At 67.6% G+C, this 27,825-nt stretch overlaps 1 protein-coding gene across 1 annotated transcript; it reads left to right on the top strand.

Moving 5' to 3' along the window:
• The first annotated feature begins 3,160 nt into the window (after window positions 1-3,160).
• FGFRL1 (fibroblast growth factor receptor like 1) lies at window positions 3,161-18,959 on the top strand. Its single transcript, XM_042937151.1, has 7 exons — window positions 3,161-3,217; window positions 3,797-3,891; window positions 15,203-15,475; window positions 16,622-16,702; window positions 16,799-17,080; window positions 17,155-17,508; window positions 17,623-18,959. The coding sequence occupies exons 2-7, from the start codon at window positions 3,813-3,815 to the stop codon at window positions 18,063-18,065; spliced, it is 1,512 nt and encodes a 503-aa protein (XP_042793085.1). The 5' UTR covers window positions 3,161-3,217; window positions 3,797-3,812; the 3' UTR covers window positions 18,066-18,959.
• Window positions 18,960-27,825: the final 8,866 nt, after the last annotated feature.

Raw genomic sequence — 27,825 nt, 5'->3', positions numbered from 1 at the left:
ATTATCCTTTGCTGTGTGATGCTCTCTGTTTTGGGTGCTATTTTTCACATATATTTATTTCTGTCTTTTTTTTTTTTTTTTTTTTTTTTTTTTTTTGCTGTTTTGGGCAAGAGCATGTGAATCTGGTCCCTGTTACTTCATCTGGAGCAGAAGCAGAAGCCTGCACATCAGCTGGTTTCAATTCCCTGCCAAGCGCTTTCCACCATCTGACGCATTTCTCAGTCCTTACACCTGCTGTTACGATGCCATGTGTGTGAGGGCTGAGGCCTCATCCTCCTGGCAAAACCCCACATCTCTAGCCCCCTGACAGAACCTGGCACAGGGCCAGGGCTCGTTGTGGCATGCTTGAACGATAATACGAAGAACAACATATTTTGGGGGGTTCACCTGCGCCAGGCAGGTGAGAGACAGAAACCCCGCAACTCTGTGTGACCAGATGGTAGATGGGGGGACTGACACAGAGAGATTAGCCCATCGCCCTAAGTCTCAGTTTTAAAGGGGACGATTTAAACGGGTTTGGTGTTTCAGGGCAGCTGCCAGGAAGGGGCAGTGGGAGCTTGGCGGTGGGAGGGCTTCCTGGAGGAAGCGGCCTGGGCTGGGCATTCAGGCAGCCCTGGCTCCTGCCTGGGGAGCCCCGAAAGGTGGGCCTGGGGGTGCGGAAGTGGCGAGGCTGGGAAGGAGAGCTGGGTACTCTTTAGTGGGGGCCACCATGTTCCGCGCCTCCGCCAGGGGGCAGCGTGTCCCTGCACAGGGCCGTGGGACGAGCCCCAGAGCAGCTCTCTGGGGCCCTACCAGTACCCACTGGGGGGCCACACCTCCTCGCCCACCTGCCTGGACTGCCGCCCCACCCGGGGCTGCTCATCGACCTGTAACCCCTCCCAGCATCCACCTTGGCCCTCACACCCGCACTGACTGCGGCGCATTCAGCCTACTTCCTTGTTTGTGACCTCCCCCGACTTCACGGCCAACTTTCCACACACCTGCCTTCGGTGGCCTCCACGCCTGTCGGAGCTTTCATGCTCTGGTTGTGTCTCCTCACAGACCCGTTCCTGAAGTCCAGGGCAGCCTTTGCAGTAGCCGAGAACCCCTCCGCCCGCCTGCCCATCTTGTCCGGAACGCCTGTCTGTACCCCAGTGCCAGCCCCCCGCCCAATCCCTCCTTCTCAGGCGGGCTGGAACCAGCTCTCCGTGCTCCCTCCCCACCTGCGGGGCCTGAGTCCAAGTGCCGGAAGCCTACTCAGGTCTGCCCTTGAGGCCTTCCCTCAGGGCGCACGCGGGACAGGGTTGGGCTGGGCTCACCTCCACCCACCCACGAAGTGCCTACCTGGTCTGGAGACAGGATTGGGGAACCTGCCTTCTCACTTGCTTGGGAAGGCTGGGCAGTGTGGGCCTTGATAGCTCCAAACCCTGGCTGCTGGCACTCCCTCACCCGGCTCTCCTCTGCCTTGGGATGTTGGTTTCCAAGCCCTCTGCAGTTGCAATCTTTTCTGGAAGGCTTCCTGGAAGAGGGGACTCCTTCGAGTATAGAGGTTGCTTTAGTCAGGGTTCCTGATGCAACAGCATGGACGGAAGTCCAGAGGAGACCAAGAGGCTGCTGTGGAGCACCACCGTGACCGTGATTTTTCAGGGCGCCTGGGTGGCTCAGTTGGCTGAGCATCTGCCTTCGGCTCAGGCTGTGATCTCACTGCTCATGAGTTCGAGCCCTGTGTTGGGTGAGCTCGAGTCCACTCCAGGCTCGGCATTCTCTCTCCCTGTCTCTGTACCCCTCACTCGCTCGTGCTCTCTCTCTCTCTCACTCAGAAATAAACGAATAAATTTTAAAAAATTTATAGAAAAATGGTGATTTCTCCATTCAAGCGAAGTGACAGTGGGGCAGAGGCTCAGTCACAGGCCAGGGACGGTGTGCGGAAGGGTCAGAGAGACGTGCTGGGTGCAGGCAGGGGAGGCGTGGCGGTCAGAGCGCCCAGGGTGCAGCGTAGGGCCAGGCAGGGGCGGGGGAAAGTGTGCGGAAAGAACCCCAGGGAAGCTGGACTCCACAGCACATGGTTCCGGTCCTGGACGCGCCAACTGCTGGTTGGGAAATCTCGGATAAATTACCTGCCTTCTCTGTGCGGGCGTCTCTTCCTCTACTGCAGGTGACAGCAGACCCCTGCCTGGTCTGGGGGTTGTGTGTTGTTCTCTATCATTATTGTTAATGTCCTTGTTGCCATCACAGTGGGTGACAGGCCTGAAGCCCCCAGGTGGGTGGCAGGAACATACCTGCCTTCGCTCACGGCCGCTGGGTAAGCTGAACCTCGAAGCTCCACATCCCCCAGACCTGTGCCCCCCTCCCAGAGCCGCGTGGGGTCAGAGCCGGGTCTCGGATCTCTCAGAGAGCCCCGCGGCCGTCCGGTTCGTGCCTCCTGGGGTCAGGGTTGGCCGTGGGCCCCACCAGGGCACCGGCAGTGGGCGTCTGACGCAGGCACGGTTGGGTGCAGGTAAGGGGTGGGCGCCGCGGCGGGACAGGGCGGGGAGCTGCCGGCCGGGGCGGGGCGGGGTGGCAGGGGCCAGGCCCGGGCGGCGGAGACGCGCGGGGCGTGGGGGGGCGTGGCGTGGCTGGGCCGGGGGCGGGACGATGGCGGGGTGGGGGGGGCTGGGCGGAGTCGGGCCGGCAGGGGGCGGGCGGAGGGCTCGGGCTGGGGGCGGGGCCGCGCCCCGGGGAGCCCGCCCCGCCCGCAGGCCTCCCGCACCGCGAGGGTTAAGGTCGCGAGCCCGGCGGGCGGGGCGCGCGCGCGCGGATTGGGGGAAAGTTTGGGCGCGGGGCGGGAGCGGGGCGGGCGCGGGGCGAGCCGGGGCGCGCCGATTGGACGGAAGTTGTGTCGGGGCGGGGCGCGCGGCGGGCTCGGCGCTCGCTCCGGGAGAGTTGACAAAGCCCCGCAGGGAAGGACGCCTCGCGGCGCGGCGCCCCGGGCCCCTCGCCCCGCCGCCCCGGGACCCCGGCCCCGGCCTCCGGCCCCTGGACCCCACCCCCGCGCCCGCGCTGTCCCCGGTCCCCGGCCCCCGGCCCCCGGCCCCGGCCCCGGCCCGAGCCGCCCCGCGCCCAGGTAGCGCCGCCCCGTCCCGAGGCCGGGCCCGGGGGGCGCGGGGCGCCGGGGGTGCGGCGCCCGGGGCGGCGATGACCGCGCAGCGCGTCCCGCGGGCCCGGCCCTGAGCCCCGCTGCCCGCCCGCCCCCGCCGAGGTGAGCCTCTGCGCGCGCCCGTGACCCCCGGGGGGCCGACTGGGAGGGCCGACTGGGGAGCACTGGGGTCCGGGGTCCCCGATCCGGCCCGGGGCTGGGGGGTGGGGGAGTGCCGGACGCCCGGGTGCGAGGCCGCGGGGCACCGGCACGCGCCGCCGCCGCCCCTGCGGGGCCAGTGGTCCTGTCCGCGCCCCGCCCCCGCCCCTGCACCCCACGTGGGCCCCCCCCACCCCCAGCGCAAATTTGTCCGCTAATGGCGCAGGCGATTATCTGCGCGGCCGCCGGTGTTGTGTGTCCCGCGGGCAGGGCCCGAGTTACAAGCGCCAGGAATCCAGACGGTGTTTGGAGACGGGGGGCGGCGGGGGAGGCCGGTAATTAGTGTAAACCCTTTGTCTGCCTTTGATACCCACGGAGCTCCCCGCCGCTGCTTCCTCCGCCCGGGGCGCTGGCAGGGAGGGCGGGGCGGCCCGCACCCCGAACCCGCGGCCCAGGACCGGGGTGCCGGCGGCCCCGGGGCCCTAGTCTAGAGGGGGGCGACCCCTACCCCGCCTGCCAGTGACTGACCCCCAACACCCCCAGGTCCGCACAGGCCAAGATGACGCCCAGCCCCACGTTGTTGCTCCTGCTGCCGCCGCTGCTGCTGGGGGCCCTCCCGCCGGCCGCCGCCGCCCGAGGTGAGTCCTGGCGCCCAGCCCGGCGCCCCGGCCTGCGCCAGCGCCGCCCCTTTCCCTCCCGGCCCTGAACCCTGCCACAGTGCCCGGCTGGCGCGCGTGCCTGCGCCCCGCCCCTACTGGCCCAGAGCTTGGCGGGTCTCCTGACCCACAGGGTCCCCCACCCAACACTGCCCATGGGGGGCCCCCAGCTCACCCACAGGGCATCCCCGGCTCACCATGCCGCCCCCCCCCCCCCCCCCCGCATCTCATCTGTAGGATCCCCCAGTTCCCCCTCAGATCCCGCCCCTGCTCACCCTTGGGGCTGCATGCTAACCCACACGGCACCCCCAGCTCACCTGTGGGGGCACCCCCAGCTCACCTGTGGGGCCCCACACCGATTGGCTGAGTAGGCTCTGGCCTCAGTCCCCCTCAGGGCACACACACACACCCATCTGTGTCCCTGAAGTTGAGGGCAGCTGGTTACTCTGGGGACTTTTGTGGAGCAGGCTCTTTGGCCACAGCGGAATCTGCAGAGACCCCCGTAGTGGCCAGGGTGCAGTTTGGGGGCAGAGGCGACCTTGTTGGTGTCTGGGACTTGTGACCCAGCCCTGTGCCCTGAGCTTGCCCACCCCAGGAATGTGCGGGGTGTGGGGCCGGCCGGGGGGCGCTGAGTCTCTGGAGCTTGGAGGTGCGACATGGTGTGGGGGGTGGGGGCTTGTCTCAAGGCAGGCCCGGAGGACCCGCTGCTTCAGGCCGCACAGTGTCTTTCGGCGTGTGCTGTGCCAGGACTTAGATGCGCACTCACACACCTGACGTCCAAGAAGGCAGGCCTGGAATGTCTCCCGAGGGACCTTTGCCCCCGCACCCAACCTCTCAGCAAGGGACATCCTTGGCTGTTGGATGATGGGAGATACGTGTTCACGGACTCCTGCCCGCCATGTTCCGCACCGGCCTCCCCTCAGCTAGGCGGGACCTTGGGCCAGGCCAGCCCTTTGGGTGTGTTGACCACTCAGGATTGTCCCTGCCCTGTCCACCAGTCCTCTGAGGCTTCGCACCCCTCCCCCCGCCACCCAGCGGGTACACCGAGCCCAACCCGGCCTTATATGGGCACGTTTGGGTGTTGGGTGGCAGGCGGCAGCCCAGGTGGGCCTAATGCCACAGCACCCCCCCGCCTGCCCGGCCGGGGACTGGCCGGCTGGCTTGAGGGTGGGGGCTGCTCAGGCGTGGCTGGGCCTGCCAGTGTCCTGGCCACCGCGGGCACTCGGGTCATGCCCGGCAAGGCCCCCCCACCCCCCACGGTGGCCGGCGGCCTGGACTGTGATTCCTCTTTTATCTACGTGGCCTCCCCTCGTTCCCACACCTGCCTGTCCCCTGGCTACAGAGCCGGGGAGCCCTGGAGCCCGCTGGCCTGGGCTGGCCATTGGCCGGAGCCCGAGGCGGAGTGGTGGATGGTGGGCAGCAGTGGGCAGCGGGGCCTGCCTCAGTGCCAAGGGGCCCTTGGAGGGGCCACACCCGGCTCTGTTCCCCTGAGCCTTGGCCTTGGGGCTGCGCCTGGGATCCAGCTCTGGCCCTAGCCCTGTCTGGGAGCGGCGGGGGCCCAGGCAGCAGCAGGGGCTGAGAGCCACTCTCCAAGGGCAGGGTCCTCTGTGGCATCGGGGGCAGGGTGCTGGGGAGAGCCCCTTTCCCCGAACTGTGCTGGCCTCTCCTCCAGACCTGGACTTGAGGGGCAAGGTCACCCCGGGCGCTTCCTCCTTTGCGGTTAAGCAGGCCACGCGGCGGACCTTCAGGCCGGCCGACCAGCACAGAGGGAGCCCGGCCGCTCCTGAAAGCCGTTCTCCCCGTGCGTCACGCTTTCTGGAGTCACTGTGTCTCTAGACTCAGCTCGTGTTTTTAAAGTTTCCTTTTCTGAGAGTTTCACAATCCTGGTGGGTCTGTCTCAAACAGCTTTTTCCAAATGCAAGGAAAGATAGGATTTGGGTTTCTCACAGCGGGACCTTGAGAGGCTCAGAACCAAGTGCCTTTTCACAAACAGCGCTGGAAGAAACCGTTCAAGGGTGGCCACGTTTGAGCTTTTCCAAGGATGAGGCAGCCAGCCCTTGAGGTCACTCCCCATCCTCTGGACCTTGCTGCTGTGCCCTGGGTGAGCTGAGTGCTGACCCCAGGGCCTGGGTGCCTGCCGGCCGGTGCTGCTCTCCACGAGGACAGTGCCCTCTTACCCTCAGGGCTGTTTGGGGAAGGGTCCGCCAGTGTGTGGTTCAGCGGGATGGCGTGCGGGCCTCGGGATGGCTGTGGTGGCGTGCGTGTGCACCGGCTGACCTTGGCCTCCGGCCAGGCCGCAGGGGGCCTCACCCCCCCCCCCCCCCGCCCCTCCAGGCAGCGGCTGGCCAGTGTGCAGCCCCAGCTGAGGTAGATGTACGGGAGCGGGGCCCAGGCTCTGTGAGGGGGGATGTCGGCCAGCCGCCCCATTTATGTCTCGGGCCCCACTCCTGGAAGAGAAAATAAATCACTGTCCCCTCTGGGGGGAGGAGGGAGCTGCGAACAAAGTCGCCTTTAGCTGGGCCTGGAAACTCCTACCGCGGGCTCCTTCTTCATTGTGCGGGAATCAATGGGCCTTCAGCCCCCGCCCAGTGCCATGGGGAAATGTTGGTTTTTCCCGGCAGTGGCCTCAGCCTCTGGCTTGGGGTTCCGGCACTGCTTACGGTGCGAGGGGGAGGCAGGCAGTGGCCCTGCAGGCCCGGACCCTTGCTGCTGACCTGCTGGCCTTCTATGCCTTCCCAGTGACTACAGCCCTGGCAGGGCCAGCACGTGGAGAGCAGGGTGTGCCCAGACCCCAGAGATGCCCCATCCGGTGCTGCCGGCCCACCCTGCCTGCCCTCTGCTTTTCCTCGTGGTGGTCACTGGGTGCTCCTGCACAAGCCCCACAGGTGTCCAGCAGGGCTCCTCCTGGGGCCCAAGAGAGCAGGGGCCACTGTCCTGGGCAGCCGGGAGTCCACAGTCCAGGAAAGGCAGGAGGAGGTTGGGGGAGGGGGATGGGGTGAAGCACAGGCACCACGGCCTGGAAAGAGAGGTGGGCACTGGCCGGGTGAGGAGGGGGAAGGCCTGCAGGGGTGTGGTGTGGGCAGAGGTGGGCAGGTCACGTGGGCTGGGGTGGACGTCTTGGGGCCGCGGGTGCGTTGGCGCAGCTGGGTTGGGGGCATCTGTCGGGATAGGCCAGGACCGGGGGAGCAGCTGGGGGTGGCCTGGGGGCTCTCCCACCTGGGCAGGGCGCTGGCCTTCCTGCTCCCAGTGGGGAGTCCTGGGGTCTCCACACTCTGTGTCTCCACTGAGTGGCTGGGGGGCAGGCCTGGGGGCTGGCAGGCCTTTGCCCCACAAGGACCGGCCCCCTTGGGGAGAACCCGCATGGGGTAGGGGCTTCTGGGAGCTGTCCCTGCAATGTCAGAGGCAGCTGTGACGAGGAGGGCGCCTCATCCTCAGGCCTCTGACACCCAGGGCTTGCCATCTCGGCAGGAAACAATCGCTCTCTTCCTGCCCCAGTTTGTTAGAGATTCACACAAGCCCCACACTGTGAAAAAATAATGGTGCCTGGGGCAGCAGGCAGTGGGGACAGAGCTGTGCTGCACTGTGGCCTGGGACCCCACGGGGCAGTGATGCCCTCTGGCCCCCACAGGGCTGAGCCCCAGGAGAGGGGGGCCACCGGCCAGGGACTTTGGGCCCCCCTCTGTGCTGCTGCAGTGGCCCGCCCGCTCCCACAGGGACTTTGGGGTTTGCTCTGGGACCCGGCGCCGGGTGCTGTGTGCTCCTTGAGAGGTGGGTGGCCCACCCTGCGGCCTGCAGGGACTCTAGGGGTCCCACCGTGCCCAAGCTTCATGCCCTCTGGCCTGTCCTCAAGAAGAGGGCTGCGGGCTGTGGGCAGGGGGAGGGGGCAGTGCGGGTGTGGAGGGCAGCGTGGGGCTCTCTGGCTGGGGCTTGCTGTCGGGTGGGTGGGGCTCTCTAATGCCTGAGCCCTCACAGTAGGTGGAGCGTTGCTTCTGCCCAAAGGCCAACCTCTGGCCCACGGGAGACATCCTGTCACTCTTCCGAGGCCGTGCAGGTCGGAGCCCACAGGGCAGGGCCCCTTGGGTGGTCTGGGCCTCTGGTCCTGTCACCCTGTCCTGTGGGTCCAGTGCCAGCATGTGAGGGAGGCACAGCGGACAAGGTCCTTCTTGGTTCCTTGGCAGCTGGGGGTGGGGCCAGGCCCCTCTGGGGAGGTGGTGATGCCGTACGGGTTCTCGGCGAGTGATGTTTTTGTGAGAGGGGATGGGTGGCGGGTGCGGGCAGGGGTCGGCTTGGAGTCTGGGCGGGCTTGGTGAGATCTGGACACGGCCACCGGGGTGTCCGGCTGGGCCCCCGCGGTGGGCTCTGTGGCAGCGGGTCTGGGCACGGATCGGTCGCCGCCAGCTGTTGGAGGTTTACGCGGGGTTCCCCCGGGGCAGCAGGACTGTCAGGGTGATGCTCTGTGGCCCCCGTGTGTGCCCCGGGAGTGGCAAAGAGGATGAGCCCTGGAACCGGGGGTCTGCCGGAGGCCCCCCCGGGGGGATTCCAGGGAAGGGAACGGACCCGGTGGGCCCCATCCAGCCTGTCACCTTAGTTCGTGCTCCTGGTGGGATGGACTGGGCACCCCCGCCATCTTCCTTGCTCGGTGGGTCAGTCTGTCCCTTTGCCGCACCCAGAATGGCCTGGTTTCTGGGGCAACCACCTGTCCTTCGGGTCCTACCGGTTCCAGCACAGACCCTGTGGGTCCAGCCCCCAGGGGCCGCCCTGGGGCCTGTGTGTGCGTGTGCACGTGTGTGTGTGTGTGTGTGTGTGTGTGTGTGTGTGCCCGAGTGGCTCGGAGCCAGGGCAGAGGCTGGCCCCTGCCTCTCATGTCCTCTGTGTGGTGGTCCTCACCTGTGGCCCCTCCTGTTGGTATCCTCCTTGGGGAGGGCACTGGCCCCAGGGCCACCGTGTCCGGGCCCTCCCAGCCACCCCCCTGCCGGTGCTTGCTCCCCATGGGAGAACGGCACAGGTGCCCCTGTCTCGCAGAGAGTGCCCACCTGGCCTGCCTGGTGTCGGGTGTCCAGACAGGCTGGGCAGGACCTGCCTCCCTTCCCTGCCCTCCCTCTGGGGCTGCTTGACCTCTCCAGGAGGGAGGCCTCCGGGGGCCGAAGTCACTTCGCAGCCAGTGCCAGTGTGGTCAGCCTGACGACCACCTACCCCCCAGCCAGAGAATTACCTGCCGGCTGGAAATTCCTGGGGCTTCTCAGGGGCTACCAGGAGTGGAGCTGGCCGTGGCGTGCCGGCCAAGTGGTTCTGGCACACCCTCACTGCCACTGCGTCCGTGGCCACAGGGTTGGGGGCTGCGATGATGTGAGGCTCCCTGGCATGTGGGCCCTGGGAGGGGCGGCGTCTGGCCCGGCTCCTCACGGAGGGGGCTCGGGGTCAGCAGATCACAAGCGCCGTGGGCAGCGGGGAGAGGCAGAGGCTCTAGAGGCCCTAGACGGACGTGAACAGAGCAGGGGGCTTGGGGGTGGTGCAGGTGGAGTGGCCAGGGCGGGCCACCCCGCAAGGGGCGTGGCAGGCCCCGCGGGAAGGCAGGGAGGGGGGATGTTGGGAAGGTGTATCGGCTCGTAGAATCTTCTGCACGCGTGTGCTTTTTCAGAACACTAACTGCCCTACGACGGTATTTGACATTCTGGGGCTCGATTGGGAAGGTGTAACAGGAGGGCAGGCAGCACACAGGCCGTGGGGGTTAGTGGGGTGTGCGTGCTGAGTTTCAAGTGGCCCCCGAGGGCCTGTGAAAACGGTCGGGGTCTGTCCCTGTCTCTCGGTTCCTCCCAGCGCCCCTACCCCTTTGGCCCTGCTGGGACCCACGGGATGGGAGAGGCATCGTCTGGGGTGATAGCGGGACCTTCTTGTGCTATAGCTGGGGGAGCGGTGCTCCTAGCCGGATGGGGCAAGGGGGTGTGGGCTTCGGGGTGTGTGTGCAGTGCTCCAAGGTGTGCTGCATCCCGGGGTGAGGGGTCTGTGTCCACTGTAGGAGTGTGTCTGGTTGTGTGTGTGTGTACTTGGGGGACTGTCTGCGGGGAGAGTGTGCATCTTAGGGGGCAGCACCTGAGGGATGTTGCTTCTGGGGGACGGCATGTGTGGGGGGACGGCGTCTGGGGGACAGCCTGTGTGTCTGGGAGACATTGACAGCCTGTGCGTCTGGGGGACAATGTCTGGGGGACAGCCTGTGTGTCTGGGGGACAGCATTTGGGGGCAGCCTGTGCATCTGGGGACAGCTTTTGCGTCTGGGAGATAGCATCTGGAGGGACAGCCTGTGTATCTGGGGTACAGTGTCTGGGGGACAGCCTGTGCGTCTGGGGGACAGCCTGTGCATCTGGGGGACAGCCTGTGTATCTGGGGGACAGTGTCTGGGGGACAGCCTGTGCGTCTGGGGGACAGCCTGTGTGTCTTGGGGACAGTGTCTGGGGGACAGCCTGTGTGTCTGGGGGACAGCCTGTGCGTCTGGGGGACAGCCTGTGCATCTGGGGGACAGCCTGTGCGTCTGGGGGACAGCCTGTGCATCTGGGGGACAGTGTCTGGGGGACAGCCTGTGCGTCTGGGGGACAGCCTGTGTGTCTGGGGGACAGCATTTGGGGGCAGCCTGTGCATCTGGGGACAGCTTTTGCGTCTGGGAGATAGCATCTGGAGGGACAGCCTGTGCGTCTGGGGGACAGCGTCTGGGGGACAGTCTGTGCATCTGGAGACAGGCTGTGTGTCTTGGGGACAGCCTGTGCATCTGGGGGACAGCCTGTGCGTCTGGGGGACAGCCTGTGCACCTGGGGACAGCCTGTGCGTCTGGGGGACAGCCTGTGCATCTGGGGGACAGCCTGTGCGTCTGGGGGACAGTGTCTGGGGGACAGCCTATACATCTGGGGACAGCCTATACATCTGGGGACAGCCTGTGCATCTGGGGACAGCCCGTGCGTCTGGGGGACAGCCTGTGCATCTGGGGGACAGCCTGTGCGTCTGGGGGACAGCCTGTGTGTCTGGGGGACAGTGTCTGGGGGACAGCCTATACATCTGGGGACAGCCTATACATCTGGGGACAGCCTGTGCATCTGGGGACAGCCTGTGCGTCTGGGGGACAGCCTGTGCGTCTGGGGGACAGCCTGTGTGTCTGGGGGACAGTGTCTGGGGGACAGCCTGTGCATCTGGGGACAGCCTGTGTGTCTGGGGGACAGCCTGTGCGTCTAGGGACAGCCTGTGCGTCTGGGGGACAGCCTGTGCATCTGGGGGACAGCCTGTGCGTCTGGGGGACAGCCTGTGCGTCTGGGGGACAGCCTGTGCATCTGGGGGACAGCCTGTGCGTCTGGGGGACAGCCTGTGCATCTGGGGACAGCCTGTGTGTCTGGGGGACAGCCTGTGCATCTGGGGGACAGCCTGTGTGTCTGGGGGACAGTGTCTGGGGGACAGCCTATACATCTGGGGACAGCCTATACATCTGGGGACAGCCTGTGCATCTGGGGACAGCCTGTGCGTCTGGGGGACAGCCTGTGCGTCTGGGGGACAGCCTGTGCGTCTGGGGGACAGTGTCTGGGGGACAGCCTATACATCTGGGGACAGCCTATACATCTGGGGACAGCCTGTGCATCTGGGGACAGCCTGTGCGTCTGGGGGACAGCCTGTGCGTCTGGGGGACAGCCTGTGCGTCTGGGGGACAGTGTCTGGGGGACAGCCTATACATCTGGGGACAGCCTATACATCTGGGGACAGCCTGTGCATCTGGGGACAGCCTGTGCGTCTGGGGGACAGCCTGTGCGTCTGGGGGACAGCCTGTGCGTCTAGGGATAGCCTGTGCGTCTGGGGACAGCCTGTGCGTCTGGGGACAGCCTGTGCATCTGGAGACAGTCTGTGCGTCTGGGGACAGCCTGTGCATCTGGGGACAGCCTGTGTGTCTGGGGGACAGTGTCCGGGGGACAGCCTGTGCGTCTGGGGACAGCCTGTGCGTCTTGAGGGATGGCGTGTCGGGGAGATGGTGTGATGGGGTGTGCCCCTGACACCTGAGTTCTGGACGGCAGCCAGGAAGCCTGGATGTGTGGGGCCTTCCAGGTTGCTGCACCCTGGCCTCTCCGGGCACCCCTGTTCCTGGCCATGTTTTCACGGCTGTCGGGGAGGAGGGCAGGGAGGATAGAGGGAGGAAGAGGGATGTGGTGACCCTGTCCACCACCTTGATGTTCAGCCCCCTTGAGGGGTGAGACCCAGCCCCAGCCTCTTCTTACCCCCGTGTCTGCCCGCCCCGTGTGACCGTCTACATCCCCCCCATGCTCCAAACTTCCCAGGGCTGTGGCTTGGGCCGTGTGCAGGGATGGGCCTTCTGGCGGTGGTGCTCATGGGAGGAGGGGCTGACGCTGGCTGGAAGGACCCCAGAGGAGACCAGGGCCTCGGTGCCAGGGCCCCCAGGCTGCCCTGGAGCTGTCAGGCTTTCCTCCTGGGAGGGGACGGGAAACCGGCTGCCTCCCCCACCCACATGCCCTCCAGGCGCCCATCTCTCTCAGCTCTTGCCTCAGTTTCCCCCTGGCTGAGTGGGTTGGACACCCTGACCAGGTGGAACAATGGGGGCTTGTGTTTCCCAGGCTAAATATAGAGCTGTGGCCGTGGTGCTGGCGGCCAAAATTCCCAGGAATCTGGGGGGGGGGGGGGGGGGCGGGCCTCCCTCCTGTGAGCCTGCTGGGGTCTCTGCAAAGGCAGGGCTTGGAGGGGGCAGGGCAGGCCTGGCCTGGGGTCCAGTGGAGCTCAGGTGGGGGTGGGGCAGGGCTGGCCCGGGGGAGGGGAAGGGGGCTGTTTGCTTTAGGATAAGGCTGGCTCCAGCTGGGGCCTCTGGCTGCCGGCCTGCCTGTCCCCTGTCCTGCTTGCGGGCCGGCCCTCGGGGCCACACTTCCGGTCCGTCTGGCAGTTGGCTCTGTCCTCCTCCTCTCCACAGTTTCCAAGGGGGCCCATGGCCTCTGAGGCCCAGTAGATGCCTGGTCCCTCAACTCGTCAAACTCCTGCCTGGTGCAGAGGGGGCTGGGCTGGAGGTGGACCCCCCCCCCCCCCCAACCCCCTCAACCACTGTCAGATGGGTCCTTTCTCTGTCACTGAGGCAGGTTCCTCCCAGGGCGGGAGGTGTCGGGCCAGCCCCATGTCGTGCCCCCAGGATGGGTTTGGACAGGCAGAGGTGGAGAGGGACACTGCCCCTCAGGCCAGGCAGTGTTCTGTTCCCCTGCATTTTCCAGGCAGTTCGTGCGTCTGTGTGTGCACACGTCTGTGTGCCCAGGTGTCAGCTTGGGAGGCCCAGGGCACAGGGCGGGCTTGGGGGGGGGGGGGGGGGTGCCCTCTTTGTCCTGCGGCCTGGGAGGCCCCTTTGAATAGTGACAGGTGTCGGACAGGGCCTGCCTGGGAACGAGGCCGGGACCCTGGGCGGTTGGGGGGCCCCACAGACAGTTGAGAAATTAGGGGGCGGCAGGTCTCAGCGGCCCTCCCTGTTCTTCCTGCCCTTTCCAGGCATACTGGGGTTCTGGTGAGGAGGGGGCTGGCTGGGAGTGCTGAGATGGCCTGGGGCCCACGGTGCACGGTTAGGGGCCCCACGGCAGGAGCAGGGGAACCCCAGTGGAGGCAGAATATGGGTGCAGGGAAGAAGCGTTGCTGCAAGCCTGGGTGTGGGCTTGGTGGGTGGGGTGTGGCAGCAGGCGTGGGCGAGATTGTGGGTGGGGGCTGGGTAGGCCGGTGCCCACAACCTCTAGCCCCCTTTCTGTCTGGAGTCGTAGAGGGAATGGCCCAGTGTTGCTGTGTCCCCCACTTTCCCGTCCCCCCAGCAAAGCTGGAGTCGGAGCTCAGGACCCCTCCCTGCCCGGACCCCGGTCTATCCACATGGGACCAGCCCCTACCGCCCCCCAGCACCTGCAGACCAGCGGTGAGGGGCTGTGCTCTGCAAGGGTCCCCTGGGGGTGGGAGGTGACAGACAGGAAGCCGCCGCTTGAGCCTCCAAAGAGCCCGCGGAAGCACTTTGGGTCCTGGACGCAAAGGCCGCTAAGGTAGCCAGCTGGTAATTGCATGTTGAAGGAATACCAGCTGCTTATTAAAAACACATGCTGCCCTCAGGCCCCGTGGCGATAGCCTCTCGGAGCAGCGGCCGCCTCCTGGCACCTCCGTGAGGCCGGGATGGGATGCCGGCCCGAGTGGCCACAGTGTGGGGTGAATGCCCCTTGCCCACAGCTGGAGGGTGGGGTCTCCGGAGCTGGGAAGGGCAGCTGGGTGCCTGTGGCTGCCTCTCCTGGTCTGGGGGGGGGGGGGGGGGCGGGTACAGTGGGTGGGGTGACTGTCGGAGCCCGGCACCCCTGTGGCTGCAGACTGGCCCAGGCTCGAGGCACAGGCATGGGACAGGGGACCTGAGGGTTGGCCAGGAGACGGCCCTGCCTCTTTCGGACACCTGCAGCGTCCTTCCCCGCGTCCTGGTCACCCCCACCATCCCTGCACTCGGGCACAGAGGTGCTGAAGCCGGCCCGAGACTCACGGGTGAGGGTGGCCTTCTCGTTGCTCAGGGGCCCCATGGCCTCAGCCCACAGCTCAGGCTTCTCCCGTTGGGGCGCAGTGGGCAGTGGCTGCCACCAGACGGGAACCTTGCACTTGGGCCTGGCACCTTGCCCCTCGCCCTCTGACCCCAGGGCCTTGGGGTCCTGCTCCCCTCCCCCCGCCCCCGCCCCCGCCCAGGGATGAGCCACCCGGTGTGGTGTGGCTGGGAACCAGCAGAGCCTTCGGCCCTGCAGACAGACCCGGGCAGATGGGGCCCACGCACACACGGGCGCAAACGTGGGCCACCGGCCACGCCTGTTCGTGCCGCACGGACTCGCTCACAGGCAGGCCGCACGCGTGGACGCTCGCTGTATATGGGAGGCAGTGAGGGGCCGCTCTGGCTCGCCTGTGGGCATGCACCCTGGGTGACCCGCTCCAGCCAACCTGTATCTTGACTACAACGTACGTGACGGGTGCTGGGGGGCGGGGGGGGGGCGTGAGCCAGAGCCTGGCTCGCCGTGGGGGCTCCGTGGGCGTGGGCTTGGTGTGCGGTGGGTCCAGGGTGAACGGCAGCTGCTGTGGCCTGGGAGCAGGGCCCCGGGCTTCAGGCCACCCCCCCCCCCCCCCCCGCCCCTGTCTGTGCCCGGCAGGTGTATCTGTGTGAGTCATGGGTGGGGACCCGACAGGGACGGCCCCCTGGCTCCCAGCAGCCCTGCCCGCCTGGACCCCTGACTACTGCCAGCCCCCTCCTCTCTGACTGAGCCCTCTGGCCCGCCCGCAGGCCCCCCGAGGATGGCGGACAAGGTGGTTTCGAGGCAGGTGGCCCGTCTGGGCCGCACCGTGAGGCTGCAGTGCCCCGTGGAGGGGGACCCGCCACCGCTCACCATGTGGACCAAGGATGGCCGCACAATCCACGGCGGCTGGAGTCGCTTCCGCGTGCTGCCCCAGGGCCTGAAGGTGAAGGAGGTAGAGCGAGACGACGCTGGCGCCTACGTGTGCAAGGCCACCAACGGCTTCGGCAGCCTCAGCGTCAACTATACCCTCATCGTGATGGGTCAGTGGTGGCCGTGCCAGGGCGCGTGGGGGCGGGGCGGGGCGGGGCTGCGCCGTGTGAGCCCTGAGTCAGCACCACCCCGGCCCCCCCCCCCACCCCCCCGCCCCATCCCTGCCTGAGCTCACCCCCCTGCCTCCCAGGATGAGACCCGTCCCTGCCTGCCTCCTCCGGGCCCAGGACAGGGGCTTGATCTCTGTCGTCACCCCCGGCCCCGGGGCCCCTGCTCCTTCTCAGGCCTGTATCTCGGGGGGCCCCTCCTCCCAAAGGTTCTGCTGACCGGGAGACTGAGGCTGGCTAGGGGGCGGCAGGAGTGGGCGTGGGGGAGCCCCCAGGGTGGTGGTCCCACTGAAGGGCGGGCTGGGCGGGCTGACGGCCCTGGGTGTCGGCTCTCACTTTGAGGCTCAGATTTCAGAGTTCAGAGGGGCCGCCGAGGGCCTTCTGTTCTCTTTTGCCTCTGGGGCCCGGGCTTGGGGACTGGCGGGGTCCCCGGCGACACACCCTCTGGTACACATGTACCAGGCGCATGGCTGGCCCTCCCCCCACGGGCCCCGGGGCTGGGGCTCCCCGGGGCTGGGGCTCCCCGGGGCTGGGGCTCCCCGGGGCAGGCTCCCTCCGAGCCGTGGCGGCCGTCTCACAAAGGGGGAGCCTGACCTGTGCCACCCCCTCACTGGGTCCCCGGCTGGGTGGAGGCGGCTGTCACGGGAGGGGCATTCCTCAGCCTGCCCCACCCCCGCGGGGCCCCTGCTCCGGACTGTGGAATGGGAACCCTGTGCGTGTCCCCCCCACTGTCCTCTGAAAGGGGAGGACGACTAGGTGGTATGTGAGCCATGTCAGCTCACCAAGGCCTCGGCGCCTTGATGTGGGCTAGGGTTACTGCAGCTGCCGGCGGGGCTGGCCCCCTCCTCCCACGGGCCTTGCAGACCCCCCGGAGCCGGAGGGGGGGCGGGCGGCCAGCTCTGTTGGGGTCACCTGCACCCAGGGAGTAGGCTGGGCGGGCCGCTCTTCCCAGCTGTCTCTGGGATTCTGAGATGTGGGTGTGCTCCCAAGGGCTCCCAGTTGTGTTTCTAGAGCTTTCCCAGCTGGGCCCAAGGCTGGGGTCTGGGTGGGGACCGCTGGGGCCCTTCTCACGTGCCCTCGTCTCTGCAGATGACACTGGCCCGGGAAGGGAGCGTCTGGGGCACGACGGCCCTTCTGGGGGCCAGGAGGACCCAGCCGGCAAGCAGTGGGGTGAGATGGGGCCGGCGTCTCCCTTCCCCTCGGGCGCAGGTGGGGGGGCTGGCCTGCCCGGTGCCTTGCTGACCTCGGTGCCGCCCCGTCCCGCAGCACGGCCCCGCTTCACACAGCCCTCCAAGATGAGGCGCCGGGTGATCGCGCGGCCGGTGGGCAGCTCCGTGCGGCTCAAGTGCGTGGCCAGCGGGCACCCACGGCCCGACATCATGTGGATGAAGGATGACCAGGCCTTGACGGGCTTGGAGGCCGGCGAGCACAGGAAGAAGTGGACGCTGAGCCTGAAAAACCTGCGTCCCGAGGACAGCGGCAAGTACACGTGTCGTGTGTCGAACCGGGCGGGCGCCATCAATGCAACCTACAAGGTGGACGTGATCCGTGAGTGCCGGGCCTGGGGGGCGGGGAGCTGGCGGTGCCCGGGGCGTGTGCCGACGCGCTGTGTCCTCGCGCAGAGCGGACGCGCTCCAAGCCTGTCCTCACGGGCACGCACCCCGTGAACACGACGGTGGACTTCGGGGGCACCACGTCCTTCCAGTGCAAAGTGCGCAGTGACGTGAAGCCGGTGATCCAGTGGCTGAAGCGCGTGGAGTACGGCACCGAGGGCCGCTACAACTCCACCATCGATGTGGGCGGCCAGAAGTTCGTGGTGCTGCCCACGGGCGACGTGTGGTCGCGGCCCGATGGCTCCTACCTCAACAAGCTGCTCATCACCCGCGCCCGCCAGGACGACGCGGGCATGTACATCTGCCTGGGCGCCAACACCATGGGCTACAGCTTCCGCAGCGCCTTCCTCACCGTGCTGCCAGGTGCGTGCGCCCGCTCCCGGCCCCGGGGCCCCTCCGTGCCGCGGGCCGGCCTCTTGTCGCCGGGACCCACGGCGACGCTCCCCTCCCCGCCCCCCTCCTTGGTCTCCCTTGCAGACCCCAAGCCGCCAGGGCCGCCCGTGGCCCCCTCGTCCTCGACCGCTAGCCTGCCGTGGCCCGTGGTTATCGGCATCCCAGCCGGTGCCGTCTTCATCCTGGGCACCGTGCTGCTGTGGCTCTGCCAGGCCAAGAAGAAGCCGTGTGCGCCCGGGCCTGCCCCTCCTCTGCCTGCGCACCGTCTGCCCGTGACTGCCCGCGACCGTGGTGGGGACAAGGACCTTCCTGTGCCCTCCGCCCTCGGCACCGCCCCCGGCGTGGGGCTGTGTGAGGAGCTGGGGCCTCCGGCAGGGCCCCAACACCTGCTGGGCCCCGGCCCGTCTGCCGGTCCCAGACTCTACCCCAAGCTCTACGCGGACGTGCACACGCACACGCACACGCACACGCACTCTCACGTGGAGGGCAAGGTTCACCAGCACCAGCACATCCACTACCAGTGCTAGACGGCGACGCCTCTGGGGCACCGGCCCGCTGCAGCTCTAGGTGCCGTGGGGGTGGGCACGTGGAGGTCAAGGGGGGCAGGCTGGGGGGGGAGGGCCACCGAGGGAGACGGACCACGGGCAGGAGGCGCGGCCAGCACCCCGGGTGCCCGGTGTGTACGACACACACACACGTATGACCTGGCTCTGGACACACACACACACACACACACACACCCTCAGACTAAGACGCTTTGGGGAAGGCCTGTGTTTGTAACTTTGCAGTGTGCATGTAGCAGCGTGCTAGTCGATGAAGGAATCCCTTGGCTCCTGTGAGGATTTCACAGGGACCACGGTCAAGCCACCCCTCCCCGCGCCTGGCAGGAGATCTGAGAGGCACCCTGGCTTCGCGAACCGAGACTTCCCGCCCCCTGCCCTGTGCCTGCCGCCTGCGTCCCTGCCCAGGCCTCCGCAGGGGGGGCGGCTGTGTTTGCCACCACGCGTCTGGGTGTCCGGGAGTCCCCCTCCCCACCCCCCCGCCCCGGGGACCCTGGGCCAGGGGGTCAGGCACAGCGGTCCCCGCCGCGTCCCGAGAGGCCGGAGCCCGGCCCCGGGGTGACCCTGCTCCGCCCGGCCTCACACTGCCAGAGATAAGGGCCCTCGATATTTATATTTAAGAAATTAAGATAATAATATTAATGCTGGAAGGAAGGTGGCGCCACAGACCCGGCCTGTCCCTGGGCCGGGATGCACCTGGCCTGATGGCCAACCGAATGGCCCGACCTCGGGGGGCCACACACCCATGTCCCACTGCCGGTGGCAGCCCCAGACCTCTGTAATTTTATATAGATTTTGAGCTGAAGCTTCGTATATTTAATTTATTTTGTTAAACAAGAAAAGGTGCATCCTTTCCCCTAAGCTGGTGTTTCTGTCTTTGGCATTTGTGTGTCTGCACGTCTGTGGGCCTGAGCACGTGTGCAGGTGTGTGTCCGAGTGCGTGTGTGCCTGTGTGCAGGCGTGTGTAGGTCTGCGTCTCTGTGCACGTGTGTCCGTGTTCACGCACGTGTGTCTGTGCACCAGGCTTGGGCCCCAGAAGCAGGAGCAAAGAAGGTTCTCGGGAGTCCCCGAGTTGGCCTGAGGCTCTGGGGCCGACACTGTGGGGTCCCTGGGGCCTCTCACCAGCTCCCCCGACCGGAACTCTGGCTGCTGTGTCTGCAGCGTTGACTGCCTCACGCCTGCAGGTGCCTCCTTGGGGAGCTGGAGTCCTGCATTCCTGGCCCGGGGAGTATCCCCTCTGCCAGTGTGGCCCCTGTGGCCCTCTGGCTTACGCTCTGGGGGTTCAGCTGGTGGCCTTGGGGGGCTGGGGCCTCGTCACCTCCGTCTGGGTGCCCGCTGCCTATCGGGCACGGTCCCGAGTCCGCCAGCCACCGCCAGGTTGTGAACAATGGTCTCGTTCTCCAGATGGGGAAACTGAGGCTGGGATTTGCTGCCTCTGGCCCAGGGCTTCTGTACCTTCTTAGGAAAAGGCACCCGTGTCAGGTGCTTTGTTCTCCTTGGAAGGTGTGGCAGGAGGAACGAGGCCTCGCCGGTGTCCAAGGTGCTACAGAGAGCAAAGAGCAAACTCTGCCCTGCCCTGCGGGCCGGGCACCTGCCTCCCCGCCCAGGTACCGCCGGCTCCCTGCGGCTGGGCCCCCCGAAGTCAGGGCCAAGCCTGCCCCATCTCCCCTCCCCCTTCCCCAGCCAAAGGCGGTTCTGGGGCCCTTCTTCTCTAGCATCCCAGGGCTAGGCCCCATCCTCTGGCCCTTCTCCACTGGGACCCCAACAGTGCAGGATGGGGCCTCCTGCCCTCGATGTCACCCAGTCCCTTGGCCTCCCGAGGATGGACCCCACTCCTTCTGTCCCCAAGGGGGCCTAGCCTGAAGGAAGGCCCACTGGGCTGATCCTGATTCCCAGGCAGTGATGGAGCCTGGGGCAGGACTAGTGGCCTCTGGGTGACCGAGGGAAGCCAGCCGTGGGAGCCCAGCTGTAACAACCAGGGGGGAACCGTGGGGGCTTCAGACAACCACAGCTGGTGACAACAGATGTTCCCCTGATGGGGGGGCAGTGGGGGGCCGTCACCTGGGTGGGTTTCGGGGGGGGGCAGGGGAGGCATGCAAAGAGTGGACCCTGGGCGGTGGGGAGAACTCAGGCTACGGGACACACACAGGCCCTGGGGGTGAGTAGTCCCACCCCGGCACCAGTGAGGGTGCAACCCCTGCAACCCCCAGGACCGCCAAAAGTGTCCATGCGATTCCCAGCCTGGGGCTCCCAAAGGAACTGCCCTTGTCATCTGCTCCAGGGAGTTCTGGGGGCTAACTACCTGCCTGACCCTGCTGTCCCCTCTCACGGGGACCAGCAGCCCTGGGCTCCCCAACCCCAAGGGCCCTTTCGGGGCTTCCGAGGCCAGGCAGGCACTGATGGGCCGCTCGCTCTGTGACACGTGGGGAAGCTGGGCTGAGCAGGGGATCCCGCCCTGTCAACCCAAAGCCCATGTCCACATCTGTGCGCCATGACCTGGAGCCTTTCAGCTGCCTGCCCTTGAGGCAACCGTGTGGCTCCAGACCCCCCCTCCGTGCCTTTCTCGGGGGCCACCTCGCCCACCCCCAGCCCCCGCCGTGGGCGCCCCTCCCCTGCCCCGGGGCTGCCTCCAGCTCTACGTTGCACCACTCCCGGGAGGACATCAGTGCCCACTTGGATGCCCCTTGACCCCGGCTACTGTCCCCTCCATTTGGCGTCCTCTCCCATGCAGGGACAGCCAATGGGACAGCAGTGGGGATAGACTGGTAGGTCTAGGGTGGGTGGGGGGGGCCGGGGATAGTAGGCACTGGTCCCGGGTGCGGGGGCTGTGGCTTGCAGAGCATGTGAAAGACGGGGCGCAGCCTCACGAGCCCGGGGGTCGCAGGGCCGGGCCTCATCAAGCAGACGTTTGCTGACTGGCCAGCAGTGGGCTTCTCTGGGAGCCTGGCCGTTCCGCCCCCGTCCCCTTACAGCCGAGCCCACACCTGTGTCTCTGCAGGTGTCCTACGTCCCTTTGGGGACTCCCAAGCCTGATGCAGACGGAGGAGACTCGGTTGGTGCTAAGGATGGGGTCCCCCACCCAGGATAGGGCCCTGGGAACAGAGAGAAGGGGTGGGTGCGGAAGCGGGCTTCCCCTGCCCCTTCTGCCCACCCTGCATGGCCAGAAAGGCAGTGGGCGACTGCCAAAGCCATGGGACCACTACAAGAACACAACGCCTGGTGCCCCCAGCTCTGTGGGGCTCTCCGGGGCCCCGTCTGCAGGCAGGTGCACCCTCAGAGTGACCCCCGGCCGAACCAGGCTGGATGAGGACTTCTGACGGGCCATTTTGGGAGGATGCTCCCGGCATCCTGGGTGGGGGAGCTGGTGTACTGGGTAGGCGGGACCTGAGTACTGAGCCGGGCCAGCACCCTTCCCTCTGATCCGTTCCTGTGTGGCGATAAGCCGGTTCCCGTGAAGCCAGAGACCTTGAAAGGGCAGCTCACGCTCTAACACTTTGGGTGTGACCCCCCCCCCCCCCCGCATGCTTCCCGCCATCCTGGCTTCAAAGGGGAGTCTCATCCCACAGCTGTCCAGAGTGGGGGCCTCAGGCTGACAAGGATGGGTCGGGAGGGCCTGGCAGGAGATCAGAGCCCTGTCCTGGGGTCAGGCCAGGGGACCGGGGACAGGAATGCAGGATCCGGGACACAGGAGAGGCGTCGGGAACATGGGGATATACAGTCAGGACACGGGATGGGGACAGATCAGCCTTGGCCTGGGACTCAGGGCTCAGGGTTAGGGGCCCACAGGTGACGGCCAGGCTGCCGGCCTCTGAGGCTGAGCTGTGTAGGGCTTCTGAGGTCACAGACCCGCTGCAGGGGCCGGCCTCACCAGGGGCTGCATGTAGGCCCAGGCCCAGGGCACAAGGCCAGGCCACCCAGGGACAGGCCAGCCTGTGGGGCAGGGGTGGCTGTGAGGTGAGGTGAGGTACAGACAGGGCCAAGGCTGTTCAGGGAGCTGGGTCCCCCAGCTGGGCTGGGGGGAGGGGAGCAGACCCTGCCCCACACCCGGCACCAGCACAGGGCGTGAGAACCTCCTGGGAGTCCTAGGAGACCAGGGCGGGGGCGGGGGGGGGGGGGGGAGCAGGCTGCTCATCATGTGGGGGAGCTGGCCCTGGGGGTGGGACGGGGGTGGGACCTGTTGGGCAGGGGCGCCCTCTGTGCCCTGTGCTGACCTCAGCATGTGCCCAGCTGGACACGGCCACCCAGGCCTGGGGGAACCCGGGGCCTAGAAACTCTCCTGGGGGGACCTGGGTGATGTAGGGTCCTCGGGTCCAAGGTTTATTTTTAAGCCTCATGAGGTGTCTCTGAGGAAATATTTGCTTCAGGGGTACTGGTCCTGCCCAGGGTGGTGTCTGGGGTGCTGATGGGGGGCCCTATCCCCACTGTCGCCCGTGGCCAGCCCTGGTGGGCAGGAAGGATCCAGGGAGGACCTCGCTCGCTGCCGGACCTCCAACCCCCACCCTGGGCTCCCGGTGGGCGTGGCCTCTGGAACAGGGGGCGGGTCCGAGTGCTCCCTGGGGTGGAGCAGGGCCGGTTTGCCACAGAAGTGAAGGAGGGACAGACCTCGTCTGCAGGCTGGCGGCCGCACCCCCCCCCCCACCTGGTGGAGGCAGGCCCCCCCCCCCCCCGGGGGACAGGCCCGTCCCCCTGGGCGTCTGGGGGCCTAGCAGGACTGCCGTGCATGTGCAAGGCCTCCGGGCCACAGGCTCCGCACCGAACCCTCGTGCTGTCTGGCTCCCTCGCAGGTAGGCGTGGTCACCATGACACGGACGACGCTCACGAGGCCCGGTGGGGGCTTCTCGGCCAGCCCCTCACCGTGGCCCCTGGTGCAGTCCCTCAGGTGTCCGCTCGCCAGCCTGGGCCTGACCCATGGGCAGCCCCAGCCTCCCGCACTGATGGCCCAGCTCTGCCTGTTGGACCTTGTGAAGGTCTGTGCTGTCCTTCCTGAGGCCCCACCCAGGGCACACCCCGCCCCCCGCCCCATGTCTGCCCTGCTGAGCTCTCCAGATCCACTGCGGCCGCACAGCCCCACCTCTCTGACCCCCGAACACGGCTGCCTGCACATGAGACTCGGCACCCCCACCCTGCACAGGCCCATGTGCTTTGGGACCCTGGGGAGCAGCTGGTGCCCACCCCTGGGCCCAAGGGGGTCTAGAGTACTGAACCTGCCTCCCACCTGGGCTCCTCCTGTGGAGACCACCCAGGGGCAGCCCCCATGGAGCCACTCCTGATGGCTTGTTCCGGCCTCAGAGACCCAGTCCTCTGCACTTCCCGGGGCCGGGGTCGGCCTGGGGTCCCGCCCGGTGGGCTCAGGAGCTCACCCCCAAAACTGCCTCTGCAGGGCAGCAGCCTGGCCCAGATGCTGTGGCCACGGAGGCCTGGCCGGCTGCTCGTGTCCTAGCCCCGCTGCTTTGCGGGCGGGAGCCGATGAGCCAGGACGTGCGCTAGCCCCCGCCCGTGTACCATGTGGCCCCTGCCAGCCAGGCTTCCTGTGCCCCCACCCTGGGAATCTCGGTCAGCTCAGGGTGTGGGTGGGTGGGGACCGAGCACAAATTCAGCATCAGCTTGGGACAGGGCAAGGCTCTGGGGTCAGGGGCCCCTCCGCACACGTCTGCCTCTCAGGGTGCCGCCTGCTTCCTCTCGGGGGGGTCTTGAGTCTGCCGTTCGTCTGGGAGGACAAGGCAGCATGTTTGGGTCGGGCCCTGTGGCCCGCACAGGGGCCCGAGGCTTCCTGGGAGCTGGAACCCCGAAGCCGAGGTTCTGCGCCGGGCACACGCATCACCTCTCTCTCCCACTCGGGCTGGGTCCAGCTGGCCGTGCCTGCTGGCTGGAGACTTGCTCCCTCCTCTGGCCGGGGAGGGCTCACCCCCAGAGGCTGCAGTGACCCCTGCCCGCAGCGTACCTTTGGGGTTCCGGGAAGGCCGAGGGGAGAGCCAAGCCCCGGGGAGGAGTGCACTGGCCTGGCGGGCCTCTCAAAGGGGGAGCAGTGTGCTGTGGAGGGATCTGGGCGGGGGTGGGGGGTGGGGGGTGGGGAGTGACTGCAGGGAGGGGACCGGACCGGGCCAGATGTCTATCCCCCACAGTGGCTGAGCTGAAACACACAATCCCAGGCGGGGCTCGGGGACCCCCGAAGGGTCTGCACTAACCCCAGGTAAGGGAGTGGTGGGGCCTGAGGCTCCCACACCCCCAGACAGCTGTGTGCCCACTCCCGCTGCCTGCGACAGCCGGGAGCGGGGGGCATCTGGCCCTCGGCCGGCAGGTGGTGACAGCTGCCAACAGCTGGCCGGAGGGGCGGGTGCCGGCCTTTTCCTGAATCGCAGGGTGGGGGTGGGGTGGGTGGTGGGTTTTGCTGGGCCGTCAGGGAGCCGGGCCGTGTTGCCGTGGAAGGGGGTTGCGCGGTCCTAGAGAAGGCCGAGCTGCTGTGCTCCCGCCTCGCCGGGCCCTGGGCTCCGGAAGGGGAGCCGGAAGGGGTGTCTCGGCCCGTGCGCATGGGCTGAGGACTCCAGGAGGTTCCATCTGCCTCTTGCGGGGGCACAGGGTCTGGGGGCTTCCTGAAGGGAGGGGCAAGGGTGGCAGAGCAGGGGAGGTGAGGGAATGGAGGAGGCTGGGCAGTGGGCAGATGTCTTTGCTGGAAGTCAGTGCCCCCCCACCCACCCCCCGCCCCCGGAGGGGGACAGAGCAGGTGAGCTACTGGGGGGAGGGGGAGGCCCTGGCGAGAGAGGAAGCCCGACTCTGGCTCTGGGCGCCCAACTCCCCAAGCTTGAGATAAGGGGGTGGGGGCAGCGGGTCCTACCCAGATTCTCGACCTTCCTGGAAAACCATGAGCCTCTGCGGGTTCCTGGAGACCCGTGTGACTCTTCCCTGGGATGACTGTCCCTGTCCCCCCAGACCCTTCCCAGCATCAACCCAGCAGCCTCCCAGAAGACCCCCAACTGGGGCGGCACCAGGGCTGCTGCGACTGCCTGGCCCGGACCCTCCTCTGGGCCATGCCCCGGGGCCCTGGTTTGGGGGGGGGGTCACCCCAGAACTTGGGGACCACCTAGCTTTGGGCAGGCCCCCGGAGGCAAGGGGCAACGGGCTCTGGGGGTCGTGAGCCCCTGCCCTCTCGGAGCCTCTCTGTGAGCCGGTGTCTGGCTCTGACCCTCTGACGAGTGGGCAGGAAGGTGGGAGTCCCGGGTCCCAACCCCACCCCCGCCTGGCCCCCGGGGAAGCACCGCCCACCACCCCGGCCTGGCCGCTACCCCAGGGCTCTGACTCAGCCTTGGGCACGGAGGGGGGCGGGATGGGCAGGGCTCCGCAGAGGCGAATTCCTTATTCCTTCACAGCTTTTTCCTCTATTTTGTTTCCACTCTCTTCTAAAAGCCGTTCTCCACTGTTCGTTCCTGGAGCCCCTCCAAGACCATCGGCACCCGGCTCCGCGGGGCAGCCACAGAGCTCCTTTGACGGTGGTGGTGTGGTGGCGCTAAACCAACAGTGGGGCGGGGGCTGGTGGCAGGGCGCCCGAGGCCTCGCGGAGGCTGTGCGGCCCGGCGGGGTGGTGCTGTGCCCGGGGCCCCGGGCTCTGCCGGACGAGCTGGCTGTGGCCAGGCTCCCCGCCTCCCCTCCCCTCCGGCTCCTCTGGTTGGGGCTCAGACACGGTCAGCGCTGGCCCCGGGTGTTCTGGGGGAGGCCTTGGAGCGCGTCCCCGGCCCCGCCGGTGTCCCGAGCGCGGGTGTCTGGCCAGCAGGGCCGGACTGCCTGTCGAGGCAGCGCGCAGCCCCAGGACCCTGGAACCGCCTGGGAGAAGGGGTGCTGGCTGCCTTAGGTTGTCTGTCCCCTGCCAGATGTCCCCCAACCTCGGGCTCAGGAAGGCTGTGGTTCTGGTGCCCACAACTGCACACAGTGGCACTCATTAAATGCTGGTGGGAGAAGCAGCGATCGGGCCCAGGATGTCGTGGTGTGTGGCACCAGAGTGTGTCTGCCTCCCTCCTCTCCTCCAGTGACCCAGGAGACCTGGCCGTAGACAGACAACAGGGGCTTTCCTCCTGGCCCAGCAGCCGTCACAGGCCACGGGGAACCCAGGCTGGGGGCGGGGGGCGAGGCTGGACAGCCATGAGCCACGGCCTGGCGACCGGAAGGGTCTGCATAGGGAAAGGCGTGGGGAGGGCACGGCCGAGAACATCCCTGCTGATGTCCCTGGATGTGCGGTGGCCGTGCGGTGGCCACTGGAGAGGATGGCCCGGGACAGACTCCCAGGCTCCCGGGCCTGTAGCTGGTGCCCACGGCCCTCTGCTCACTGGGCCCTCGCAGGCTGGAGGAGCCGTAGCTACAGACATGAGCACTGCCTACGGGGCCCGGCAAGGGCAGTGGCCCGGCCAGGGAGCGGGCCCAGAACGAGGCACAATCCACCCTTTGTTCCTGTGGCTGCTGGAGCCTGCGGGCCAAGAGGAAATGAGGGAGAGCCAGCCAGCAGCCCTCACCCGCCCGGCAGGCCCGGCGGCCAGAGGCTGGCGGACGCCAGGGCAGGGCCCAGCGGAGGGTTGGAGGGGCTGCTCCAGGGAGGGGCCGGCTGCCCGCCTCGCCACCCTCCGGCCCAGCACAGAGGGGCGTCTGCGAGGGGCCTGGGAGTCCCGGGCCGCGGCCTCCTGTGCCCCGACTGGGCAGCCGGCTCTGTGCACCCCAGCCCTCTCCCCTGGCCGCCCCCTCCGCTCCCAGGCACTGGCGGCCGGGCTGGCTGAGGGTGGCGGAGGCAGCGTGCCCTCGGACGCGAGCGAAGGGGTCCGCCGTCCGTCCTGTGGCAGGCTGGGCTTGCTGCCTTGCCCCTGGGGAGGGGGCACCCGGGAGGGCCAGCGCCCTGCCCCGTCCCACCGAGGGACAGTACGAGGCCTCGGATGGGAGCGTGTGCACACGTGTGATGCGTGGCTGTGTGTGTGTGTGTGTGTGTGTGTGCACACGTGGGCCTGTGTACTAGTGTGGGGGGCGGGTGTGTGGGGCTCGAGACCCCTTGCATCCCTTCCCCTCCTCAAACTGCATGCACCCCTGCTGGGGCCTCGTTCAGGAGGCTGCTGGTGGGGTCTCCCTTGGGGTCTCAGTGGAGCCGTGAGGAGGCCCGAGGCCGCCTGATCTGTCTCGGGGTGCGTGGCAGCCTTTGCCTGAACCTGTGTAGAGGCTGAAAGTGACCCCCACGCCCCTTTGTGGCAGCATGATCCTTCTCTCCCCTGGGAAGAGCTGACTCTGCCCAGCCGGGCCCAGCTTTGATCTTCATGGGTCGCAGTCCCCATCAGGGCTGGGCAGCCCAGCAAGCTGGCCCCGAGGGGGCCTTATCAGGTGCCACCGGGAACCCGAGCCCTGGCCTGGGGCCCCTCACCGGGGGCACGGCAGCGTTCGGGTCACCGGGGAGCGGGTCCTGGGGGCAAACCCCACGGCCACCGTGCCCACCCTCAGGGTCTGGGTGCGGGCCCTCCGGGAGGCCTGGGGTCTGAAGCCCGCCCAGAAGTGGCAAGGCTCCGGGGGGCAAGAGGGCCCGTCCCAGGGCAGAGCAGGGGCGATCGCCGTATCCCCAAGGTCCAGGCTCAGCCAGGGGGTCCCGGACGAGCTGGCTCCCTAACTGGGTGGCACCGCCGTCAGGGGTGCCTGGACGCCCACCTCGGGGAGGGCGGGTGGCAACCGGCCTGCAGTTCTCACCCAATAGCAGACCCGAGCCCACTCC

The sequence above is a fragment of the Panthera leo genome, chromosome B1, assembly GCF_018350215.1.
Source record: "Panthera leo isolate Ple1 chromosome B1, P.leo_Ple1_pat1.1, whole genome shotgun sequence".
Lineage (NCBI taxonomy): Eukaryota > Metazoa > Chordata > Mammalia > Carnivora > Felidae > Panthera > Panthera leo.
The sequence above is the reverse complement of the archived record's forward strand: the minus strand, read 5'-3'. Positions and strand labels throughout refer to the sequence as shown.

Bases quoted from the DNA above. Each gene is read 5' to 3' on its own strand.
- FGFRL1 (XM_042937151.1), top strand. From the start codon at position 3,813: ATGACGCCCAGCCCCACGTTGTTGCTCCTGCTGCCGCCGCTGCTGCTG. The intron at 3,892-15,202 runs GTGAGTCCTGGC...GCCCGCCCGCAG, and splicing joins GCCGGCCGCCGCCGCCCGAG to GCCCCCCGAGGATGGCGGAC. The intron at 17,081-17,154 runs GTGAGTGCCGGG...GTCCTCGCGCAG, and splicing joins CTACAAGGTGGACGTGATCC to AGCGGACGCGCTCCAAGCCT.